Below are 26,829 nucleotides of genomic sequence, written 5' to 3' on the forward strand. Positions count from 1 at the left end.
TCCCGGAAGAACTCCTCCAACTTTGGATGGCTACAACCTCTGGAAGTTCTCTATCGCTTCTGGAAGATCTCCACTGCCATGTTTTCAGAATGAGAAAATGTAACTTGACTTAAAGCTTTCGTGACTGACTGCAGGAAGACATTTTATGGGTCTCTCGGTAAAGCCACGTAGAAAAATAATTAAAATATCACGACGTTTCTATCGCAACACAAGCAATCGTCATCAGGTGAGAGAGAAATCTGTTGAGACAAGGTCTTATATAGGCCTGAGAAGGGTGCATCAAGGTAGGTGGGTGGAGCTAGAGATGGTCCAACCACAGGCTGAGGCAGTGGCCTTTGTATTTTTTTTCCAACGGGCTGAATGTCTCACTTGCACATCCACCGTTGCGGTGGTTCTCATACATTGACATGCTAATTTATCACAACACAATGGCCACCTCCACAGCCTCAGGGCGCCCTCCGATCTTACATTTACATGCAAATACCATATCTCGCCCTGCCCACTTACCCTTGGGCTCCACACAATACAATAGCCACCTCCACAGCTTTGGTAGCGCCCTACAGGTTAATCTTTCACAATACAAAGGTCACTGTCTCAGCCTGTGGTTGGACCATCTCTAGCTCCACCCACCTACCTTGATGCACCCTTCTCAGGCCTATATAAGACCTTGTCTCAACAACTTTCTCTCGCTCACCTGAAGACGATTGCATGTGTTGCGACACGAAACGCTTTGATATTTTTTTCCTATTATTTTTCTATCTACGTGGCTTTACCGAAAGACCCATAGAATATGAGAAAATGTATGCTCGATGGAATCCGATGAGCTATGAAGCTTTTTTCACAGATGTCCAGCAGCTGCGGGTCCGCAGATTACAACAAACAATACAAAAACTACATGAGTGCAAAGTAGAAAAAATGTGCTTCGTTCTTTCCTAGCGATGAACTTGATCGAGGACACAGGGCAGTCATCAATATATTATGAAATAAACGTTTTGTAGCAATCCTGCGTTGTTTTTCCTTAATTCCACGGCGTGATCCTTCTTGTCAACTTCTAGGGATAGTGAAAAGGAAGTTCGATGGACGTGTTAAGTTTCTTGGGTTTGACAATGGGGCTAAGTTTTGCGCAGATTTGCCAATCAGGATTTTATGGATAAACAGGGCCCAATGTAGATTTAGATTTTAAGTAAAGTCACAATGGAGTTGACCAAGTCTTGGAGTTGACCAAGTCTTGAGTAGAATACATGTACCATGGTCAACATCAAAGGCGTTTGACAAGTCGAGGAACAGTGCACAGCCGTCATGGCTTTTATTCAGGTTACTAAAAAGAAAATTGAATACATCCATAATATTTGTGATGGTGAGGTAATCCTCTCTAAAACCAGACTGTTTACTGTGAAGGACACTGACTTTTTAGGTAGTTTGCTTTTGATGTATTCTTTCAAATATTTTAGACACTAGTGAAATAGAGATGGGTCTATAATTATTAGTCTTCGAGTTATTTTTTTTATACACTGGACGAATAAGAGCGGATCTCCACTCATGGATATGTAATAATCCTTCCAGAGACGGCTTCGGAATCGGTCCTTTTATTTCCACTCCACAATACACTTTGCTCACTCACTCTCCGTTGCTGGCAGACAACGGAGAGAGGACAGACCACGCACTAAGTTCCCACCGCGCACGTGGCAACCCCAGCCCCCGTCCGCGCGTGACCCTGCTCTTGTCAGTTTCAGTCTGCTCCCGATCGTTCCCCTCCACTCGCTCTTAATACCTTCGTCACGTGGTTCCCCCAGCCAATCGTACATGGACAGCTTCGACCATTCTCGATGGTTCCCTGTCAATCCCGGGACCACGCCTCTCATCCGGCTCCCCATTGGCTGGGGCCCCGAATGGCTAGGCCAATCACTCCTGATGACCTGTCGTGATGAGGCATGGGCCGTGGTCCCTATCTCAACCCTTATTGGCTACAAGCAGGACCGGCAAGCCAATCCCCACGTGAACCCTCTATGGCTGTTATTACAGATATGTACCTTTGAGGCTGAAAATGTGTGCGAGGGGTTTTACAGATGAGATCTGCGACAGTCACAAACGCAGGTAACTTGTCTTCTCCCGTGACGTCTTCATACGAGCTTATGCAGTACATCCAGTTCGATTGCAGCCGATCACGTATGCAACCCCCTGTTACTGTTGTTAGATATGCCACTTCTGGTATAATGCTACATCCAAGGAATATTTCGGCATCACCATCAGACATGATCTACCCACTGCTAAATGGATGCCTCCCCAGTTTGTCGCAATGCCACAATCCATACACGAACTTATTGCAATGCTCGATCTCTGCAGTGGTCACACCCTTGGTCATGTTTCTCCTTTGCATGCCATTCCGACAAGTCTCTTCCATTGCCCATCATCCCTTTGAGTGATGCGCTGCCCAAGTTCGGTTCACTTAAAAGACTAGTTTTCATTTGTTCTCCAATCCGTGTACAGTATTCATCAGTGACAATTAAATATCCATTAGCCTCATCAAATGCCTTCTCGCACGGCTTATAGGGAGTTTCCAACGTTCAAGAGCCAGGATTTTGGGGGTGGCCAACATTTTAAAAAAAGCTCAAGTAATCGACCACAAAATTCGTGTTTTTTTATTGACCAATCATCTCAGCTCTACAGAGAAGAAAAATATGGACCATTTAGAGGACCAACTAAGTATTTGCACTCAGCGGGATTTAGCAAAAGGGGTTTTCTACCATTTTGGGTAAACTCAGGACCCTGTCCACCAAAGGCTACCCATGGAAAACCCAGTGTGTCGCACTGGGTAGAGCGCTCGGCAATTAATACAACGGTGTGCGGTGCATGTGTGCAGTTGTCATTCGCAGCAGAGCTCCCCACCAAACACTGGACAGTATATGCCTCCACCATCTTTGGTCCTGGCATGGAAGTCCACAATCACAGGGGCACAGTGCCGTTGTGTCTGTTGAACACTTTTGCTTTCGCGACCAATATCCATAATACAGGATTTGTTTTTAGTTAGATCGGGTAAATTTGTCGTTAAACCCACCACAGCCAATTAGTAAGGTTCGTCACGTAAACAGAACATGCCAATTCATTACTAGTAAAGCACACCGGTGTGTTTGAGAGCCAAGTCACAACGTTTCGCCAGTAATTACAACTAGCTTCATCAGGCGACAGCCAGATTTGTTTTGTCTGCCGGTATAATATGGTAGTCCATATATGGTAGTCCATATTATACAATAAAATCTTTCCTTTTATATACACACACCATTAGCAAGCAATCGTATATTCTTAGCGCTGTTTTTTTGCATATTTAGAGAATAACCAAAATGTCTTGCGTATGCATGTAGTCATAGGTATCTATTCTGGTACAATCAAATTGGTACATTTGAGAACCCTTAATCACAGATAGCTCCGTATTGGAATCGAGAATCTCAGGTGATGCTGGCTCATTGCGCAAACCCCTCAGCCACCCAGCCATCTCTAAAACACAAAATATATCCAATATTTTATCCTGGGCAATGACACAATATTGGAAATAAAAAGGCAAAAAAACCACATTGAGAACATGTATTTGTATGCTTTATACTTAGCTTAATAAACTAGTCAGCAGCATCCAGCAAATCAACGGTACAAGCATTCACGACAAACGACGGTGCATCATATAATAATCCGAGGTTCCACAGGTTTCTCATGTTATCCAAAGAATGAAGATCACAAGGATTAAAATACAGAGAAGATACCAAGAACATTTTTCACCAAGTCCTGCTGTTTTTTAATTATTTATTTTTATGCAACAAAGCAGTGTGCTGCTATCGTATAACACGTAAGCTTTCGTGACCAATATAATCCAGTTTTTTTTTAGGTTAGATCGCGTAAATGTGTTGTTAAACCCGCCACAGCCAATTAGTAAGGTTTGTCACGTAAACAAAAGCAGCAAAATCTGGCTGCCGTCTGATGCCAGTTATAATTACTGGCGAGACTGGCAAAACATCGTACTCTGATTGTAAATGTTGTAATAAATCGGCATGTTCCGTTTATGTGTCAAACCTTACTAATTGGCTGTGTCGGGTGGTGGCAGGTTTAACAAACATTTATATTCACGCGACCTAAGCCAAAAAAAACCTCTATTACAGCGTGCTATGGTTCGAAAAGTATCTATTTTAATTACAGTACAAAAGTTATGTTAAGAAGTTAGTAACTTCCCATAATATCCACTAGGCACTGCTCTTGAATCAAGACTTGGGGGTGCAAGTTTGTGTATTTCTTTCTGTGTATTCAAATAATGGTGTAATTTCCATTGCCTCATCTTGGCACTAATCTCTGGACATACCAACAATAGTTACGATTTACCTTATATTTGTAATCATTACATGTACATTTTATTTATTGGAAATTAAAATGTCAACATGTTTTGTAATACTGTACATCGTGTTTACTCTACACACATTAAATGTCTAATATACAACACAAATATAACAAGGCATGTTGAATTACCCCAATCCAGCATTGTCAACTGTAAATTTTACCGCTAACTTATTCCTTAAAAATGCTTCCTAAACATTTATTTAGCATTCCAATGATAGCGGTAACAATGTGCAAAAACCATTAACAGTGTTCAACAATATGACAATGCAAAAACACCGACTTGCTAAATGAACGTGTGCGTAAGGATGTGATTTACGATGCAGGAAAAATATTGGTGTCCAAAACAGGGTTTTAGGGAGGGGTGATAACATGAAGTGTGTAGACTACATGCATTATGCTCACAAACACACTCAAAACATGAGTAAACCATTCGTAAGGGTCTCCGTTTTACTTGCAATACATTGGGACAATGCTTAGCCTTCCACACTGCTGAAGCAACATTTCTTCGGAGCAACAATATAAATTAAGTGGAAAAATATCACCCCACCAACACAGCTGTGATAATGCACAAATGGAGGAATGAGACAAACACATCCATGCAAAAACACAAGCCCTGACAGATGGCTCTGTTGGACAATATCCAGACTGCACTTGCATGGTTAAGACACCTGGGCGTACTGGCACGCCCTAAAAATAAACTCGGCACCTCTTCGTGCATGCCCCCCCCCGCCCCTACAAGCTGCAGGAATGGCCGTACCTTTCCGTAACGATGCCTATGCTGAAGGGATTGTGCAATACGTCACATCATCTTAATCCTACGGTGGGTGGGGGAGGCGCCTTCAGACGAGATGGTTGGAGCCCCCAGCGGGGGCCACACCGAAGCGACCGTGGTGGTATGTTGTGTTGGAGCCACAATCCACGTACTCGTAGCTCTCAATGGAGTCCTGCTCGGCATGGCACACGTAAGAAGTTGTCACCGTTGACCTGCGTGGGTAAAGAAAGGTCATTATCATCTTCGCTTAGTGGTGGCAATGGTGATGTAACCGTACACCAACATTCTGTTCCATTTATCCAATGTTCATTGTTGTGCAAGCCTCCAAATCAGTTTTGAAATAGAATCCTTGATCTAATTTGCACATGGATAACTTTAAAAAAATATTTCTTGTATTTCTCCCAATTAAATTTTTTTTTGCACCTTTTGCAGGAAACAAGTGCATAACTCTGCATCAGAGACTATTCCCATAAGGTAACGTTACTCAACTACTGCAGGCTCAAATGTATTCACACTCAAGGCATCCCTTTTATTATATACTAAGCAAAGTGTTTATCCCATTTCAAATAAAACCACATTTCATAATTCTTGGTCACACTTTGCCAAATTAGGTCTAAATGTAACACGATGTTCTTTTTTCAATCTTCATTGACTGAGATGAGATTAACTGGCTATACTTCAGATCCAATTTTAATCAAGGATGGCTGCCTGGACTCTAACCCAGAATATCAGAGGTGCTGGCTCAGTTCTGCGACATTGAAGTCCCCTGGGCCACTCAGCTACCAATTTGTTACAATGTAATTGTGGTAATTTTTGTACCTCTTTTAGCTTTGACACTGCCGAACAATAGCGTAATATTTTTATAATTATGTCGCAGGACCTTTAACATCAAAATTTCTCAATATCCACTTTGTGAACCTTGATATCTAACCAACATGACTTCCACGTCAAGAGAACACAACCCCGTCAAAAAGGACAAATGACGAAAGGGAAACGGAATATTTCTGAAACATTTTGTGCATGGACAAAGCGTATAAGTGCATTTGCATAAAGGTAAAAGTAATTGCACTTACTGTATAAGCACCACTATGTTGTGGACTTTGATTGATGGCAAGGTGCAGTAGTAGCTGCAGGGAAAAAAAAACATGTTAAAATAAATGAGCAAATTTTCGGCGCAAAACTTAACCTATGCAACATTTGCAGAAATCAAGATGGTGGGGGAAAATCAAACTTACTAGACGTAAGATAAACCAGCGCTGATCTCTGTATTGATGGTGAAGTCGATCTGAAGCAGGAGACACACCCAGAGTACACATTGCTTATCAACAAAACAAACACATTGCAATGCAGGCTGAAGAAACATTGATATGAATGTGTTTACTTTAAAATTATTTTCAGACGAGGTGGCTGGTGAAGAAGTGTAACAGCCTATGCCAAGATAGAGCTTATTGGCATCCTTCTGCGCCAATCTCTCTCGAGTCCCTCTCGAAAACGCCCGTAAGTAAGCTCCCTCCCTTCATCCTCCAAGCAGCTTTTCGCTGGCTATCGAACAAAGATGGTCAGTGTATTGCGCGCTTTCGGATGCGCTTCTGCAGAATGTTCTTCCTTCTAATATTATGCAGCCACTGGAGACGTGCACTTTTAAATCATTTAGATTGAAAACCCATTTCTTTAGAATTGATTTTGCTCCCTAACTCCAAGTTGACAGCCACAGCCAATCTTAAGCAGCCTCGATGCCTGTGCCCGTTCCCTTAGCTACCCACAAGGTTCCCTAGCAGAGAAGCTGGTGGACAGTAGCTTCTCTGTTCGAGAACCTTGAGTTAAAGTATCATAGGTGACGTTCTTGTATTGTGCCAGTAGAAAGGCTCATGTTAAATGAATTTAAAAAATCTAAATTTTCTCCAGTACAGCGAGACAGATTGGATTTTCATTAACTGACGTTCACAACTCACTTGCATGAGCATTTGAGTTGTTAGTTTACTCCAAATGCACATTAATATGCTGTTTAAACCTAGGCAATGAATTGCAGGCAGTATATCGAGAGCTTACATGTGCGCAAGTATAAGCATATGTTGGAATTTTTTTAATAAGTTCATATTTGCAAGCTGTGCAGTCAACAAAAGCACTAGGAAGACCAATGCAGTCGGGTACAGTTATAATCAACCCGCTTCTTCAAAGGCCAATGTGCTTCAATAGGAGGTCCCCTACAGTATCTGCGTAGTGACTGTGAATGTCACTTTGTGGTGCCGGGCTTACGAAGCCACGGCGGATAATGTGTTGGCATTATGTGTAGCCCGCTTACTGGGTGTAGTACCAGCCCTAGCGGGGATCCCAGTGAAGGAGTGAGAGGGAGTGTCAGCCAGCCAGGGTTACGATGTTGGGGTATGATACGCTGGTTAACCTGCCGACATGTGACCGGATGATATTGGAGGGGGGGCCACCGGTGGACGGGGGCCGCTGGGCAGTCACGTGGTATAAAAAAGCTCTTTGGGAGCCTTTGGGAAAGAGCTCGAGAGATCTAGGTGGGCGGGGCGAGAAGCGGAGCCAGTCCCAGCCCAGGCCGATATAACGGGGGCCGCGAGGGGCTAGGGATTCTTCATGTTGCTGGTGAAGAAGACCCACGTCGGGTAAAAGAAGCCTCTAGCCACGGGGTCCGGGACCCAGCTTGTGGTCCGGGCCGGGATAGCGAACCGTGTCTAGTTCTGCCGTAGCGTGGCTAGATGGGCATTCAACACCCAAGTGTAGGTTGTGTTATGTTGAGCTACTGAAATAGTGTTGCTCCAAAGACAACGTCTGCGACTCAGTTGGTCTCACTACACCTGTACAGCCCTTAATCAATCCACCGTTCAATAAGGGCCTTTCCATGCCATGCAGGTCATGGGAGTTGTTTATACCATACTTGACGACACTGGTGAATGTGGGTTGAAGGTGGGAAGCATAGGCGTGGTAGCATATAAACACAGTACAACAATGGAATATCCTGCACTACCCCTCTGCTGCCCACCATACAGCCCCACTCCCTACGGTACTTCTAAAATTATACAGGGAATATAAGGGGAGTATATCTTCACAAGCAAACAGATGTGCATGTTGGCGTGTGTATTTTCTTACCTGGCTCTGGCTGAGTGGGGCGATATGGGTGACATTGGTGAAGCGTGCCGTGCCTATGACGGTCTTGAGGTGCTGCACTTGCGACGTGATGTTCATCACGTACACAGAGTAGAAGTTGTTGTTTGTAATGTTCAGGGAGCTCTGTGGAAGAAAGGCAGCTTAGTGAACCACTGTACACCACAATGCAGCAACTGTTGAATAACCTGTCAATGATTCACAGTTACGCATGCTGCTTTTAAAAGACACCTTTAAACAAACGGACATAAAAAAAATACGAGAGCTACAATAATGAGAATTTAGCACACCCAAGAAAGGTCAAATTTAAAAAAGGGGTTCTTCAGGCCTCTCTGCCTACAGTGCAATGTTGTCGTGTTGCATGTCCAGTGTGCGGTGCGGGCACCCTGGGGTCCCGAATAAACGGAAGTCAAAATCGTAATTAATTAATTTATTTTTGGCGACTCCGTTCCACCACGCACATAAACGCCACGACCCACCTGGGACTAATCATTCTGTCGTCATGTCGTGCAAGCGCAGCGAGAACGAATGCGCAGAAGAAACAAAACTTTGAAACTTTGATTAGCGCATCGTGTAGAGCTCTTCGAGAGGAATAGATTGCCGGATCGTTCGCCTTCAACAGACATAAAATGACGTCGCAACACAGTTTATGCGAGAGCCGGGGACTTATGGTACCTGGGGTCCTGCCATAAGGTTCAATTACATAAAAGAGCTAGGACATATTTTATAACGTTTGCAAATATAACAAACCGTAAGTTACATGACTAAGGTTGTCATGTTTCACAATAAAGTTCTAGATACACATTTCAATCTGTCAATTTTAAGCTATGACCTGGCACACAGGTATATCCTTGAATATGTTATTGTAGGCTATTTATTAACAATCATATAACAGATGGCATGCTTTGCCAGAATGGCATCAGCAGCCCGTTTTAAGCTGAGGCAGCGGCCAAGTGAGACGACCGCCAGGCTATTCCTGTCCGGCCACTTGGCAAAACCGCGTTTGGCACATCAAGAGTGAACTCACTCTTTGGTTTTTTCGGTAAAGTCATGTAGGTAAAAACAAAAAATAAATAATAGAAATAAAATAATAAATCACGACGTTTCGGAGGCAACACAAGTCTCCGTCATCAGGTAGGACCGTCACAGCTGAATTTACTGTATAAATTAGAGTTATTATTTTATTTCTATTATTATTAGAATTTAAAATTAGTATAAAAATGTATATTATTATTATTTCTATTATTTTAATTATTTATTTTTACCTACGTGACTTTACCGAAAAAACCTAAGAGTATGAATCCTTGCAGTCACGAAAGCTTCAAATCAAGAGTGAACTTGTATCGGTCACCCGCGACCGCGTACCGTGATGTTTATGTAGACCGTGCTGGTGTTGGCGTTGAAAGTGACCAGCGCCGACTTGATGCCTCCGTTGGTGACATCCACCGAGCGCGGAAACAGGAAGTAGACGATGAGCCCCGACACAAGCAGGCAGGACAAGACCGACAGCAACACGTACAGCTTGCTGCATGCGACACATGGCGTCAAAGTCGTGCAATGTTAGGCTACGTCAACATGCGGTGCGTAATATGTGGCCGCACACTAGACTGGACTAGAGAGCTGCAATAATAGCAAGGGACAGGCCATTATAATGAAAAAACACATCAGTCGTATCTAAACAGCCAATTACAAGTCTCAAACTTGTGTTGAGAAATATAAGCGTGCTTGGGCAGGACACGCCGCAACAAGGGATGACGCTGATCGTCTAGACTCAAGAGTGGCACCCAAAGGAGTGAACGCAGCCAAGATAGCAAGGGCTGGAGGCATGGAGTGATGACGTTAACTTGTGTGATTGTTACATCACAGAGAGATGTGGAGTGAGATGAGATGAATAGCAAGTCTGCTGTCGAGATGAAAATTAAGCCTAGATTAAAATTGTCTAATCTTTAAATGAATTTAAACTTCCACAGACTAAGAGCCACTGAAGAAAAACCCAAACAATTTGGGCATACAATTCAATATGCAAATGTATCCTCGAAGTGTGATGTACTTAATTTATAAAGAGCAAATAACTGAGGTAAACAAGTGTTTCCAAAAGGCATAGAAATAATAAAATGTAAAGTTGCAAATAGTTGGCAGAGGGAGCGCAACAGGCACCTAATTGTACTATGAACCTGCTGGGTAGGTTTCGATCATGCACACACTGTACACTTAATTTTAGTAAATTTGTTCCCTGCTCAATTTGAAAGCAAATGTCATTTAATTTTGTATTCGATACATTTTTTGTGTTGCATTAACTTTGGACAACTGTTCAGTTTACAGCGAAAGAGAACAGTGACTGAATTCGCAAGCATCAATCACATCAGAATGTTACATCACATTTAAACAAGGTCAGATGGAGCATATGCAGGTTGTAAAAACCAACTATACTGTAAATCGTATTACACCATGACTTAACCACCACATAATTATGTCAAATTTCGTAGTCTGCCCATTTATAAATTTAATTGTGGCTAAACATTTTCAAAAGCCTTGTTTTTTCACTTTACACGAAGCATACTATTCAGTTCACCACAGCATTTTTTTTATGGATTATTGAACGAATGCCATGGATATAAAAAATGGCAATGCAGAGTACTACACCTCTGTGCTGTATCATAGCACATGTGCACGCTACTTCTTCTTGCAATTTATATAAAGGCATTCACCCAAATTGTACTGCCTGTATTATAATTCTGGTTTCTCTCATTTCACTGTTATGGCACTTACATTATAAAAATTAAACCAATATCAGGAGCAATTATTTAATAACTACCAGCGGCTTGGTGTGGTGGGTTTGAAACATTAATACAGTAAACTAACATCTGCATGGCTAGGAGTCCGATTAGCTGCAATCGTCACATTTCCTCTCACACTACAGGACAGCTTCCTATTATCTGCAAATTTATTGTGGATAAGTAGAGTCTTGCAGCAATGACAAGTGGAATATATTAATGATTACCATAATAGGATCAACAATGTTCATCCTCCACATCACTGCGATAAAGAGTAGTTCTATTGTAACATATCTCTGGATGGAGGTGTGTTATAACCAGACAATCCTTGCCAGTCACTGCTAATCACAAGACGAGACAAACCACGTACGTCCTTCGGGGCTTCAGCCGCTGATCGCTGTATGGGATCAGTGCCACCAGCTGATTTTCTTGCTCTGTCAAGAAAAACACAAGCCGTCGTGGGCATATTTTCACCGTCTGTGATAATTATTATTGTCCCTTGGGCAAATATTCATGGCACAAACAGCAGCACCCATCCTTCCATGGAACGCACCACCAGCATACAATTAAAGCACCACAAACAAGACTAGTGATTTCTAATGGTTGCTTGTTTCCTTTGTTATTTATATTGGATGGGTCACTGCAGTTTCTGTTGGTAGTCTGAACATCATTTTCATTGTAAACTGTTGACAACTGACTACAGCAATCATGAAAGGTAATTATTTTGCGATTTAAACCCTCCAATGTACAAGCTGTTACTGAATTTCCAATATGATCACGGTTTCACCATGGACAAAACTCTTGATGCTACCACACCTCACCAACGCATTCTGCCAGATCCCACATCTGCTGCAAAGTAAACTAGCGACCTCCGAGATTTGCCCTTACAGCATCCTTCCACCCGCTCTTCCCCTTGGTCGCCGGACTTGTGGAGACCATGACGAAATAGGAGAAATGGCAGCGTATTCTAATCAATTTCCACATTTTTAATTTGTGCAAATTTTTAAGCTTTCCATATTCCAAAAACAAATAGTTATTTCTTAACTCAGTGTCGGTAAGCCGATGCAAACGAGCTGTTTCCCATTGAGCAGTGTGTTGTTTGGTGGAATGTGTCAAATACAGGTTGTTTATCCTTTTTTCTCAATCAGTAGTCTAATGTATGAAAAAAAAATTGAGTAGGCTTTACCCTTACTAGCAATAAAAACAGGTATTAAGATGTTCAAACAACAAATAGAAAACTTTTGCAATGATTCATGTGTGCATTAACCACACGTACTTGTGGTGAACATGCAAATAAAAACATGCTCTGATAATGTGTCTTGTCATTGAAACCGATTGGTCTACACTAGAAACAGCCTTCTTTAGGGCCTAATTTCACCAGCATAAACCAGAGGACGCCAAAAGGTAAACAGTACAAAGGGCATTTATAGCTCGGGATGAGCGGCTACGAAATGGCACCTTACTCTAATGTATTCACACAAAATATGAAATGTTATCATAGTTGCGAACAGGTATTTTTTTGAAGAACCAAATCACCCTGGATTCAACCAACCTCAACAGATCTCAGAAACAAAGCCGGTTTAGTCTGGTTAGTACTTGGATGGCAGGGAATTGAGTGTTAAGTCTTCATGAGTGGGTTCTTTCCTCAAAGTATGTTTAGTATGTTGTGCTGCCACATTCCAAACCCTAATTCTTGGAATTCCTAACAAAACCAATAACATGGCGCCCGTGTAAAGTTATTTTTAAGACTGAGACTTTTAATTGAAAATTACAATTATTACTATTCATACCACTACTTTAACAAACTAAACGAATAAACACCACGAATTCAAACAAAAACACATAAATATAAAAATGCAATTAGGCAGCCCTAATAGTGTATGTTAGCACTTGTTATGTAAGAATGTAAATGTATAGCATGTTCAGCGAACCCACTCACAAAACTAGGACTTGTGGATGATTGTTAGGCATGAAGTATTGAATTGTTACATTAAAATAGCCTGGAGTATGTTGTGCTAAGAGTTTAATAAAAACGTGTTGCTCCCAAGACGTCTACAACTTAGTTGGACTCACTACACTGTGACCAAATTGTATCACTAAAGATATTTGTAATGTTGTTTATAAAAATTGGACATGTCGTACAACCACGCAACAAGACCGCACGTAAAAAACTGCTTTTGTTCAACTACCAAGGATTATTGTAAACCTTCAGCATGTTAAAAACGACTTTCGTAGAGGCATTACTTTGTAAATTTTTCACAGTTTAAGTTGCATTTTATTTCAAGGAAAGTGGTCCTTTTTAATCAAAAATTACTGTCCGCATCATTGGTCAATTTGCATTAAACACCTTCAGTAAGAATAAGTTTGACACAGAATGTAACAGGAAATATGAATTTCGGTGTTTAATGCATTCAGATTTACGGTGAGAAACAGAAAGCAGGGGGCATGCATCGGTGACCAATTACAAATCAGAAACAACAATGAATTTATAAAGTGGGCTTGAGAAGCACACATTGCCAGGAAGGAGAAAGGACAAGGCTAGAGACAGAATGGCAACCAAGGGAGAGCACGTGCCCAAGCATGATGCTTCCGTTCAAGCACACGACTGAGACTGCTGAATCTCAGGCCTACGAGGGATGGCAATGGCGTGCACACGCCTCGAACCTGACAGTGAATTGACAAAGGCCGACAGTAATTATAATCGCAGCCGTGCGCGCTCAATGGGACCTCACGCAACGACGCACTGTTACCCGTACCTCTGGGTATACGTCCTGTGCCCTGGCAAGTGGGGCACGTCACGCTGTCTCTGCCCGTGAACTCTACGTAGGGGAACTGAGAGATGTCGGCAGGCGCCACAGCCGTCCCCTCTCCGATGTCCTCATCTCGAGATGGCAGCACCCCCAAGTTCCCGTTGGGGCTCCCGGACGCGAGAGGTCCCGAGCTGTCATTGCCACCGCCGCCGCCGAAAGTCTTGTACCGCGACGCCGTAGAGCCCATTGTTCAGGAATGAAAATCTCCTGCTCGCCCCCACCGAGCTGCCTTTCAAAGATGCGCAGACTCTTTGTAGTGAAGCTCACCGCCAAAAGGTTCTGCGAGACAAACATCATCGTCATTAACATGATTTTGGATTTTTTTTTCTGACTGACACAACATCAGTGCCAAGCTTCATATACATATCATGTATATATGAAGCTATTTTCTCAATTCTCTGAAGGCCTCCTCGTGCCGTACAGGTCATGGAGGTTCATTTATCCATACTTCGCTTCACTGGTCAGTGTGGGTTAGTAAGGGCAGGCAGTATAGACGTGGGCGCAGAGAAGTACAGTACAACAACGGATCTCTGTTGCATAGCCCCACAGCCTACATACAAGCTCGCTATGCATGGTTGTCACCTATCCAATCACTGTTCAGGCTCAAACCTGCTTAGCTTACGGGATCTGATGAGATCACGTGCTGTGTGAATTCAATCACTTAAGCATCAACTGCACACTATAAAAGTGCGAGTATGAAGTATTGGACCCTTCATGGGCCAGTATAGATCAGGAGGATCCACTCACAAAACTAAGTGCAGGGGGACATTTAAAACAGCTCGCGTAAATTAAGTAAAAAAAACAGAAAATGGCTCAATTCAGTTATGGTAGCCCAAAAACAGAAAATTATTGCTTTGTCATTTCTTATCAGTGACCTATGCGCATTTCATAGACGCTGGGTTTGTTGGTGGCGTTTCCGAGGTGAAATAAAAAGGAGTGTTTGATTAAGCGGACCACGCGGAGGCACTGTACATTCGGCAACCGCTCAAGCAAACTGCTTATCATAAACGTTACCAAGAGATCGGTTTGTTTAGTTCCTCCAAGCTGACCAGAAAAAGCTGTCAACGCGACTGAACTCAAAGCCAGTGTGATTATATAACTGTTAATTTATGGCACGTGCACAGCTCTCCACGGTAGCCTGCAAAAACAGTTCAAACAGTTCACCCACTGGCCAATAATAAAAGGCAAGCACCATTTTAATATCATATTATGTACTTGTCAATGCAGTCTCAAACCATTACTGAACAATGATGCTCAAAGGTACACAGCTGTGCATTCAGCTCAAGTATCCAGGCTTGTCTGCGTATTTCCCAATACATGTGTCGTCACCAGTCATGTGAGTCACAATGCGTGGCAGGTAATGTTTACACGTTTGCCTATACACCCCTTGCTGAATGGGACCAAAGACCCTTCATGGACGGAGCGAGCTGAACACACCACCCAAATGGCGTAATGCACAGCAGTGACAGCCAACTGCTGTTTCATTTGTTGAGCCCCCCCATTGGCTACGTACGGTGCGAAAGAAGTTCAACAAAGGTATATACGCATCAGTAGTGGTGACAGTGTACGTATAGTTCATGTCAACCACCAAGAGGTACATACAATACTTGTTTAATGTTTTTCCACTATAACAAGAACGTCAATTGTAATATATATAACAGCACAAAATTAACATTGATAAGGGTTTGACCCTGTGCAGGTGGATTATTGCATCAGAGGAGCGTAGCGGTTAGCGTGCTGCACAATGAACCCCGCGAGCCGTGTTCGATTCCAGCTCACGGCCAACACCAGTGACGATGATCTGAACCGGTCCTTGGCCTCCCCTAGGTCGACTCGGCTTCAAAAAAGTACCTGGTGCGGTGTGTAAATATCGGGAATACAAAGGCAGTCAGGAGTGGTGCTAGCCACCCACCCTCTCGCATCCCGTGCTCGCTAACAGCACTTGCCAGGTCTGTTAAGGCTATACGTGGATCTTTGTGTGCGTGCGTGTGCCGTGTGTGTGTGTGTTTTGTGCGCGGTTGCAGATGGATTATTGTATAAGAGGAGAACGAGGAATGGCGACAGCTTTGGGAGGTCTTGCCAGGAGTGGATTACCTTGAGACCATTCTGCCGGCACAAAATAGCCTACTCTTCCCATAGACGTCACGGGATTTTTAACATCCACTGAAAAGCAGACGACACATGCCGTCACGGTTAATAACACCCGCAGTATTAATTAGGACTGTTGGCACTGGATTCGAACCGTTAACCTCTGCAACTGGTGGCGAACGTGTTGCCGCTGGACCATACTTACACGCCTGCATAGAACTGCGACCCGCACTTTTTTTGATTCTCTCCAATTGGGAAGAATAGTCGAAGGTGTACTGCGTTTTAAATTGTAACGTCAGTAATTCAACAAGGAATACTCAAGGCCAATAAGAATCCGTTAACTGCGTCAGCAGTTCTTGTGCTGTGTTTGTCTCACCTGATGACGGTTGCGATCGAAACGTCGTGATCTATCAATTTTATGTCTACGTGACTTTACAGAAAGAACCAAAGAGTATGGATTTGTGCAGTCACGAAAGCTTCAAATCAAGATTGCCAATAACATTTGACCGTTGTTATCAAACGCAGTAAAAACCACACCCGTGTTGTAAAAACCACTGTTGATCCCTGTTGTGAGATAGGGTGGAAGAGGGCACACAGTGGTGGGGAAAGGAGGGCAAAAGGAAAAAGAGTAAACAAGGATTACAAACACATTCGGGGTGCTAAAAATCAGCAGATTGTTTGTCTTGAGATGCTTAAAACAACGCGTGGAAGCATTCAATAATCCTTACATTTGGTTACTTTTGAAAGTAAAAATGACAAGCCAAAACTCCATCTCTCTGGTAGCATAGCTCTATAGTAGGTTTAATATTGCGTTCTAGCAGTGTTATGAAATAGATTTCTGAAATTGATGGTTGGCAAAAGCGGTGGGGGGGGGGGCAAGGAAGCCCGCTAACTGATATAATTCTCCATTGATGCTAGCTATGGCCGGGTATCGAACTCATGTCCACCGACTTCATGGCACAGTGCACTAACCGCTGCCCCATCACTCCCACGTACTGAGAGGATAGCTATATGATCACGCTCTAAATGGTGCAGACAGCATGGATCGCATAAGACGACAGGCACCTACCGCCACGCAGGTCCAACAGTAATTTGTTACGCCACCATATTACCCATGTGGAGTGAATATACATTTATTTATATTTTCTATCTACGTGACTTTACCGAAAGAACCAAAGAATATGAATTCCTGCAGTCACGAAAGTTTTAAGTCAAAATCATACAAAATTAGCAAATACCCACCAAGGACGTTCTAATTTTAAAAGACATGTGATTACCAAGGTACATCATGGTTTGAGTCAACGCTGCAGTTATTTCGATCACCATATGTAGGTTGTGTGAACACAGCCAACATAAGCCCGAAAGCTAAAACAACCGTACAATTACTTAGTAAATAATTAAATCCACCCTGTTTGTTTTTAAAATGGGAGGCTTTACTTGTTTATGATCAGTAGAAGCACCTTACCCAAGAAGGGCTTCAAAAGTCCAATTGTGCACATGACTCAAAGAATGACCGTTGTATAACACACATTATTGCACCACGTGAATAGATGTCAAAGCCACTTGAGTAATTTTTATGTAACATCTCCTTAATTTTGACACTTGTTCATCGCACAATTACGTTAATATCCCTCCCTATCTGGCATCTCCCTACCCAAGTATGTACTTATGATTAAGGGCCTTTGTTCGAAATGTCGTCTCTCATATACTTTCATATTTAAGACACGAATAAAGTCCCATAGATAGTAAAAAATATGTATTAACAATTAATGAAGTCGAATTGCACAAGTAAAATGTGTGTCAGAAAGAGCCAAAATTATAAAATGGTGCTGACACATTGCATTATAGGTGGAACTGTTGTAGCGAGGTAAACGCAAACACATAAACGAGCATGATAAAGTTATTAATCTATTACTTCGCCAAACTTATTTAAATATGATTATATAAGCCCTCAAAAACTGCACTTGCAAATGTTTTAAAAAACTGCACCTTTAATAAAAAGTATTCACTTTGAATGAGATAAATAGGTCCACAATAAATAGGTCCACTATTTAACAATCCATATAAAATATTACTTAATTTAAATGTCTTTAAGGGACCGCCTCTAATAAATTAACTGACCATTTTCGAAATCATTACAGGGCTAACCCGCAATAATTAATGGAACCCATCCCCTTTAGTTTTAACAAACGCTTAACCATAAAATAACCAGGAGGTAAAAATAATTTAACCCGCGGTTAACGATCTGCGTGTGATTAACTGTAAAAGACACCACCTCTAACGCACGATAAAGTTGACAAATGTGGCATCATGGATAAAGCTGATAAACATTCCAGCAATTTTTAAACCACGAAACACAAGAACCACATGATTCACAAAACCACAATTTTGGGAACCACGTCTCTACACAGCGGCATCCGATGTAGTGGACTTTCAAAATAAACACAAGTGATCGTCGACTACACTCACCATTACAACATTGCGCTATTTATCCACACATTTTACGTGCACATGTATAATAATAATGATTAGAACAATCAAACACAGCATGGCAGTTGATGTTTACACCTCGTTAATGCATTTTGAAACCAATTATTTGGCGATGCTGCTGCGTTGGTGGAGGTTGCGCAGGGGACAAATAACCAGCAATAAAAACTAAACCTTCGTCAATAACACCCGCGGCCTTAGCACATCATGAACGTGCGTTATGAATAAGGCCCACTGCCCGAAACGTCGCCTATATTTTGCCGTTTAAGGCCTCAGGCCCCGTGATGCGTACCACAGCGAGCGGCCTAACGCGGGCTTCTACACAGAATTCACCACCAGCCATGGTCTATCCACTGCTGAATCAAGGGCTGGTTTGGTAGTCGCCACCCCCCCACCACCACCACGGATCCCGCGGTTTAAAGATCCGATCTAGATCCCGATTTACATCGCTCCATCTCCTGGGCGGAGGCTCCCATTCTTGGGTGCCGCTTTTCAAATCCCTTTGGTTATGCGAGCGAATTAATGTTGACATGTTCCGATTTGAAGACACGGCACCGTGAACATCTTATCATTAACACAAAGACACAATAAAGTAACAATAGCAACAAGGCCGCGAAACAACCACGACCGTAACTCGGCTACGTCTCCAACTCAGCCGGGGCTGATGATTAAAAAAAATGCAACCCCGTACAACATGAAACAATACAACACACGCACGAAGTAATACTAACTAAAGATACATAAACAAAGTGGTGATTCTGAGGAGAAACGTAGATGAACACTGACCAGGACGACAGCAAGAAGCGACCCCGCTCGGCGTTTGCCGCAATTTTAACTCCTGAGCCAACGAATCGATTCACCCGAATCGATTTGCGATTCCACGACTCAGAACTTTCTAGCGATTCGAGAATCGATTCCATATTGTTGTTGTTTGGGACTGGCTTACACGCATCCGTCAATAGCACGTGTCGAAGAAGTTAAACATCTGTCGCGTAAAATTTCCATTTAAAGCTTTCGTGACTGCAGGGATTCATCTTCTTGGTTCTTTCGGTAAAGTCACGTAGAAGGGAAATAATAAAATAATAAAAACATAATAAAATAATTCTCACGACGTTTCGGAGGCAACACAAGCTTCCGTCTTCAGGTGGAACCGTCACAGCACGATAGCTGTATCAAGTCTCGTTTCAAGTTGATCTTCTATGTCTCTCTCATAAGCTTATGAAACGTTAAGTCCCTGTACGCGAATACCTATACCGACTTAAAACACTAGGACTGGCGTGCCAATGATCTGTCCTGTGTTTATTATGACTGGATCGCATGGGAATTGCAGTGTATCTCGGTCTTTCTGGCTCTCTTTCGATGTATTATTGTTTCTTCTGTAAGGTGTATTGTTTAATCTCTGTTTCATTTGCTTGAAGGAAGCATTTGTCATACATTTGTCGAGAGCAGAATGTATTTTAATTGAATCATTAATGTGCGATTCAGAGTTGGAAATTAATCAAGAGGATGTACCTCTAGGTTTGCGTTTTACGAGTATTTTCCATGTAGCAGGCCATTTATTTTTGGAAAACGTGAAGCAATATCCTTCCAAAAAATCCACTCAATTCATATTAATCTGCACACCAGTGGGTTATTACAAACTAGGCCTCGGCAAGGTAAGGTAAAAGTTAAACGGTAAAAAAATACAAGAGAAACTTTACCCTACCTTTTACCTTACCACAATACAATCGCGCTACCCTACCTTTTACCCTTTAGCAGGTAAGGTAAAAGGTAAAAAAAGAACGAGCCTACCTTTACCTTACCGTTTACCCTTATCCCATACAAATGTCGCGATTACAGGGTAATTACTGGGGTAAAAAACATGGACATTTTTTTAACGATAAATGCTAGTTAGAGCGCTTTATTCATGTTTCGATTTAAAGCTTTCGTGACTGCAGGGATTCATCTTCTTGGTTCTTTCGGTTAAGTCACGTAGAATGGAAATAATGAAATAATAATAAATAAAACATAATTAAATAATTCTGGTGCCAGGATGTAGAGTGGAGTTTGTCTGGTGCCAGGATGTAGAGTGGAGTTTGTCTGGTGCCAGGATGTAGAGTGGAGTTTGTCTGGTGCCAGGATGTAGTGTGGAGTTTGTTTGGTGCCAGGATGTAGAGTTGAGTTTGTCTGGTGCCAGGATGTAGAGTGGAGTTTGTCTGGTGCCAGGATGTAGAGTTGAGTTTGTCTGGTGCCAGGATGTAGAGTGGAGTTTGTCTGGTGCCAGGATGTAGAGTGGAGTTTGTTTGGTGCCAGGATGTAGAGTTGAGTTTGTCTGGTGCCAGGATGTAGAGTGGAGTTTGTCTGGTGCCAGGATGTAGAGTGGAGTTTGTCTGGTGCCAGGATGTAGAGTGGAGTTTGTCTGGTGCCAGGATGTTGAGTGGAGTTTGTCTGGTGCCAGGATGTAGTGTGGAGTTTGTTTGGTGCCAGGATGTAGAGTTGAGTTTGTCTGGTGCCAGGATGTAGAGTGGAGTTTGTCTGGTGCCAGGATGTAGAGTGGAGTTTGTCTGGTGCCAGGATGTTGAGTGGAGTTTGTCTGGTGCCAGGATGTTGAGTGGAGTTTGTCTGGTGCCAGGATGTAGAGTGGAGTTTGTCTGGTGCCAGGATGTTGAGTGGAGTTTGTCTGGTGCCAGGATGTAGTGTGGAGTTTGTTTGGTGCCAGGATGTAGAGTTGAGTTTGTCTGGTGCCAGGATGTAGAGTGGAGTTTGTCTGGTGCCAGGATGTAGAGTGGAGTTTGTCTGGTGCCAGGATGTTGAGTGGAGTTTGTCTGGTGCCAGGATGTTGAGTGGAGTTTGTCTGGTGCCAGGATGTAGAGTGGAGTTTGTCTGGTGCCAGGATGTAGAGTGGAGTTTGTCTGGTGCCAGGATGTAGAGTGGAGTTTGGTGCCAGGATGTTGAGTGGAGTTTGTCTGGTGCCAGGATGTAGTGTGGAGTTTGTCTGGTGCCAGGATGTAGAGTGGAGTTTGTCCGGTGCCAGGATGTAGAGTTGAGTTTGTCCGGTGCCAGGATGTAGTGTGGAGTTTGTCTGGTGCCAGGATGTTGAGTGGAGTTTGTCTGGTGCCAGGATGTAGTGTGGAGTGTGTCTGGTGCCAGGATGTAGAGTTGAGTTTGTCCGGTGCCAGGATGTAGAGTGGAATTTGTCTGGTGCCAGGATGTAGAGTGGAGTTTGTCTGGTGCCAGGATGTAGAGTGGAGTTTGTCTGGTGCCAGGATGTAGAGTGGATTTTGTCTAGTGCCAGGATGTAGAGTGGAGTTTGTCTGGTGCCAGGATGTTGAGTGGAGTTTGTCTGGTGCCAGGATGTAGAGTGGATTTTGTCTAGTGCCAGGATGTAGAGTGGAGTTTGTCTGGTGCCAGGATGTAGAGTGGAGTTTGTCTGGTGCCAGGATGTAGAGTGGAGTTTGTCTGGTGCCAGGATGTTGAGTGGAGTTTGTCTGGTGCCAGGATGTTGAGTGGAGTTTGTCTGGTGCCAGGATGTTGAGTGGAGTTTGTCTGGTGCCAGGATGTAGAGTGGAGTTTGTCTGGTGCCAGGATGTTGAGTGGAGTTTGTCTGGTGCCAGGATGTAGTGTGGAGTTTGTTTGGTGCCAGGATGTAGAGTTGAGTTTGTCTGGTGCCAGGATGTAGAGTGGAGTTTGTCTGGTGCCAGGATGTAGAGTTGAGTTTGTCTGGTGCCAGGATGTAGAGTGGAATTTGTCTGGTGCCAGGATGTAGAGTGGAGTTTGTCTGGTGCCAGGATGTAGAGTGGAGTTTGTCTGGTGCCAGGATGTAGAGTGGATTTTGTCTAGTGCCAGGATGTAGAGTGGAGTTTGTCTGGTGCCAGGATGTTGAGTGGAGTTTGTCTGGTGCCAGGATGTAGAGTGGAGTTTGTCTGGTGCCAGGATGTAGAGTGGAGTTTGTCTGGTGCCAGGATGTAGAGTGGAGTTTGTCTGGTGCCAGGATGTAGAGTGGAGTTTGTCTGGTGCCAGGATGTAGAGTGGAGTTTGTGTGGTTTATAGCAATACAGTATATAATTTAAAGTTGGGGTTGTCTATTGCAGTATATAGTACGGTGTAGACTCGTGTGATGTAAGAGAATAAAGTTTAGATGGAAGCATATTATATTTTTTACGACGTAGAATTGTAATGTATTACTTGCTGTTAGTAACTCAGCTTATTGTCCTTCTTGATGGTTGGAGTGATCACTCCAACCATCAAGAAGGATCCTGTTGAGGAGCCTTTCAAGACCATCACCTTACCCTACATTGCTGGGGTCACAAAAAATATCTCCAAAATCCTGATTAAACACAAGATCCAGGTCCGATTCAACACAGTACATATAATCCGTGATCTGGTACCGTCTGTAAAAGATGTGGTTCCAGACATACAGTACCCTGGCGTCTACAAACTAAGTTGCCTCTGTGGTAACAGTTACATTGGGGAAACCAAACGACATGTCTCGGACCGCATCCGTGAACATAAAGCTGACCTGAAACACGGTAGGACAAACACCTCAGCCGTGGCAGATCACTGTTACAACTCAGTGGGCTCACATGACATTGACTTCTCCAAGACAGAGGTTCTCTGCAAGCCATCTGGCTATCATGAGAGATTTGTTCATGAGGCGATCCACATATACAAACACAGAGACAATTTTAACCGAGAAGATGGATTCTGGCTTAGCAATCATTGGAAGGACGTAATAAACCATTTCGATACACATTAGGGTGGGTAGAATAATACATAGTGTTATATTAAAATGTATGAGGTGGTTTATAGCAATACAGTATATAATTTAATGTTGGGTTTATCTATGGCAGTATATAGTACGGTATATGCTCGTGTGATGTAAGAGAATAAAGTTTAGATGGAAGCATATTATATAATTTTTACGACGTAGAATTGTAATGTATTACTTGCTGTTAGTAACTCAGCTTATTGTAGAGTATAGTAAGTATACTGATGGTGCTATGCAGTTTATACTTTAGTTTTTTATGTAGTTTATACTTTAGTTTTCTACGTGGTTGTTTAGTAACTGCAGCTACATATCATTAACATTCCTTCCTTTGTTAATGCTACTCCCTGCACCCCCCCTTGGTGCTGCTGATCCTGCATAATGCATGGGCATAATATGACTTTGAAACCCCCCCACCCACCTCCTACGCATTTCCCATGAATATGCTAAATTCCTCTTCATATGCACATTCTTTTTGTTAAGGCGCTCTTCCACCTCCAACCCAGCTTATATATAAGCTCCTAGCTTGGTAGTGTCTCATTCTTCACCTGAAGACGGCTGCTTGCGTTGTAGCCGAAACGTCGTGAGAATTATTTTATTATGTTTTATTTTTATTATTTTATTACTTCCCTTCTACGTGACTTTACCGAAAGAACCAAGAAGATGAATCCCTGCAGTCACGAAAGCTTTAAATCGAAGGTACCGCACCAGTTCGGCCTTCATCCCCGTTGCAGTCAAGGGCTCATCGATCGCTCTAAGGGTGGCTTCACCGTGATCGCAATGACGGACGAGGTGCTCCATCGTCACCGGCATGAGATCCAATGTCAAATTGTTGTCCGCCGACAACGAGGCCATGACCTGGCGCGGCATTCGCAGGAATGCTGTCACGCCCTCGATGTTTGCCCACTGCAGTTCAGATAAAGCACCGACACCGATCACATCCTGGAAGCGCGCCATGATAATGTCCAATGGAACACGCTTCTTGATGGCGTCGTTGCCCATGTCAAACGTCGAATGCCACCTGGTCGGCGAGTCCTGGTGCGTCGGCTCCTTGCTGGCGAGCTTGGCGATCTCAGCCTCGCGGCGGTACGACTGCCGGACGACCTTGCTGTTCCTGATATTGACGAGCGCCTTGCGCAGTTCGGCATTTGTTGACTTGATCAGTTTTAGAACTTGGATGACACCGATCTGGACGGAATGATCCGCACATCGAATATGGTGGCAAGCCCGCAACTGCTCATATCCGGCATCCACGTTGACCAGGGCGAACAACGTCTTGACAGCACTGTTCGCATCGGAGCCATTGTCGCTGGTGACAGCGAGCAGCTTGGTCGAGATATTGTGCCCGAGGCTTTGGAGGTGCTCAAACAGAGCGGACCCAATGCGCTTGCCGACACCCCTTCCGGACTGCACATCGAGGATTGTCAGCAGCATGGATTTTGACGCACCAGATTTGCTGCCGATCCAGTGCACCGTGACCATCCAAAATCCCTTCAGGTTGCGGTTCGACCACCCGTCGATGGTGAGCGAGATGGCGACGTCCAGGTTGGAGAAGAACGCCCCGACGATGGGCAGCATGATGGCGTGATGCTCGACAATCCTGCGAATGATGGTGCGGGTCGATGGGCCCTCATATCCCTGCGTCAATGTGTTGACCAAGGTCTTGAACTTGTTGCTGCCGGCGGCTCGCAAAGAGATTGCACCTTGGATAACAAAATCCACCACCGCGTTCTCAAACTTTACCAGGAGGCGATCCGGGATTGCTGGCCGGCTCAGCGTTTGCTGTATTAGGCGGCCCGCCGACGCCGACGTCCCAACCTCGCTGCCTGGGGCGAGCACGTTGTGTTTCTTGAGGTGGGCTTTCCACCCCGACGCGTTCGTGTGGGTGGAAAACCACTTGCGGCAGTGCACGCACTGCCGCTTCCCTTGCTGTGCATGCGGATCACCCTCCATCCAATCGTGTGTGTGCTCCCACGGGAATGCATGGGGTTGCTGCGAATAGCAGCAACCCCAAAAAATCCGTTGCTGGCATCCTCGTCCTCTAGTACCTCGACCTCAAGAACGTGGACCGTCTCCATGTGCTCCGCCATCACTTTAAAATGGAGGCCACGGACTGCGTCACTGCGCCACGGAACTTTTAGCGGTAAACAAGGTACTGTATTTACCGGGTAATTATTCGCCCTACCCTTACCCTACCGGGTAATTCTTCTGAGCTACCTTTACCCTACTCTTTACCTTACCCCTTGGCATGTCGAAACCTTTACCCTTTACCCGGTAATAAAGGTAATTTACCTTACCTTGCCGAGGCCTATTACCAACTATAATCACCCAGAAATGTCTGTCCGTCCCGCACGTGACGTCACTCCACGAGGCCCACCCCCCCCCCCCCCCCCGTGTGACGTCACTCCACATGAGGCCCCCCGCGTGACATCACTCCACATGAGACCCCCCCCTTCATTAATATTCATGTCCGCGTAGACATTTACACTAACGCACAAGGTCATGTACTCCACATTCCACACCCCTCCCCTCATTAATAATCATGAGCGGGTGACGTAACTCCACATGCCGCACCCCTCCCCAATAACCACTAGCGGGTGACGTCACTCCACATGGGACACCTCCCCCCCTCATTAATAATCATGAGCTGAACAATTTTTCTTTTTATATTTCAGCTTTACTGCAATATAAGCTAGTTCGACTAGATTTGCTTGCAGACCACATAATAAAACTGGCCTGCAGGTGGCTCATGTGACACCGATGTTTTATGACAGCGAATGGGCATTGTGACATCGTAAAGTCTGTACATAGGATCACTAATTTTTATCTCTTGTCTACACCCGTCTCATCTTTCTTATGTACCATCTTTCGTGGGTTCGATCTCGACCCCGACACCTGCATATTTGGAGTTTGCGTGTTTCTCTCCCCGTGGTCGCGTGGATTTTTCTCCGGGTCCTCCGGTTTTCCCCTCCACATTTAAAAGCATGCGATTAGAGCAGGGGTCCTCAAACTACGGCCCACGGGCCACATGCGGCCCGCCGAGGACATTTATCCGGCCCATGGTCACTAATTGGGCTGCGCTTGTGAGCACTAATTGGGCTGCGCTGGTGAGCACTCATTGGGCTGCGGTGGTGGGCACTGATTGGGCTGCGGTGGCGAGCACTGATTTGGCTGCGCTGGCGAGCACTGATTGAGCTGCGGCGGTGGGCACTCATTGGGCTGTGCTGGTGAATGGTTCAATGGGCCAATTGACTGGACTAGCCCCCCAGGCCTAAGGCTGCCAGCCCTCCCCTGGCTGCGCTTGACTGGCTCTCCCTCCCTCAGCTCCCTCACTTGCCCCTCGGCTCCACTCCCAGTGATATTCCTGTGTGCTGGGGATGTACTGCGATCTGTGAACAAAACTGCAGGTGTAATTAACTTTTTAATGGCACCCGCACCAGTGTGAGCCTGGGGTAAAAGCGGAGTTCCCCCAATCAGACTGCATTGATGGGCAGTGCAGTCTGTATGTCTCTGTGTGGGCAAAGTTATTGCTGGTATATTGTTTTTGTAGCGCTGTATATATATTGGTATTTTACTAATAGCAATTTTGACTCCCTAGGAAACAATGATGTCAAGAAAGAGAAAAATTGACTCGGAGTGTAGGATATTCAA

At 44.1% G+C, this 26,829-nt stretch overlaps 1 protein-coding gene across 3 annotated transcripts; it reads right to left on the reverse strand.

Annotated features, from left to right (window-relative positions):
- Positions 1 to 3,569: 3,569 nt before the first annotated feature.
- LOC144729095 (transmembrane protein 106B-like) lies at positions 3,570 to 19,313 on the reverse strand. Of its 3 annotated transcripts, XM_078609008.1 has the most exons (9): positions 19,221 to 19,291; positions 16,324 to 16,511; positions 13,806 to 14,138; positions 11,420 to 11,483; positions 9,641 to 9,800; positions 8,261 to 8,401; positions 6,385 to 6,434; positions 6,223 to 6,276; positions 3,570 to 5,361 (listed from the first exon to the last, which is right to left on the reverse strand). In XM_078609008.1, the coding sequence occupies exons 3-9, from the start codon at positions 14,044 to 14,046 to the stop codon at positions 5,217 to 5,219; spliced, it is 855 nt and encodes a 284-aa protein (XP_078465134.1). In that variant the 5' UTR covers positions 14,047 to 14,138; positions 16,324 to 16,511; positions 19,221 to 19,291; the 3' UTR covers positions 3,570 to 5,216. The 3 variants fall into 3 exon arrangements, with proteins under 3 accessions (XP_078465134.1, XP_078465132.1, XP_078465135.1); XM_078609006.1 differs by lacking the exon at positions 16,324 to 16,511 and having other exon boundaries at positions 19,221 to 19,313; XM_078609009.1 differs by lacking the exons at positions 16,324 to 16,511; positions 19,221 to 19,291 and adding an exon at positions 15,954 to 15,977.
- Between the last annotated feature and the right edge of the window lie 7,516 nt (positions 19,314 to 26,829).

Source organism: Lampetra planeri, chromosome 31 (assembly GCF_965212315.1).
Source record: "Lampetra planeri chromosome 31, kcLamPlan1.2.h2, whole genome shotgun sequence".
NCBI lineage: Eukaryota > Metazoa > Chordata > Hyperoartia > Petromyzontiformes > Petromyzontidae > Lampetra > Lampetra planeri.

Excerpts from the sequence above, each read along its gene's own strand:
- LOC144729095 (XM_078609006.1), bottom strand. The coding sequence starts at position 14,046 with ATGGGCTCTACGGCGTCGCGGTACAAGACTTTCGGCGGCGGCGGTGGC. Across the intron at positions 11,484-13,805 it reads CACAGGACGTATACCCAGAG|AGCAAGAAAATCAGCTGGTG; the intron begins GTACGGGTAACA and ends TTTTCTTGACAG. Across the intron at positions 5,362-6,222 it reads AACATAGTGGTGCTTATACA|GTCAACGGTGACAACTTCTT; the intron begins GTAAGTGCAATT and ends TTACCCACGCAG.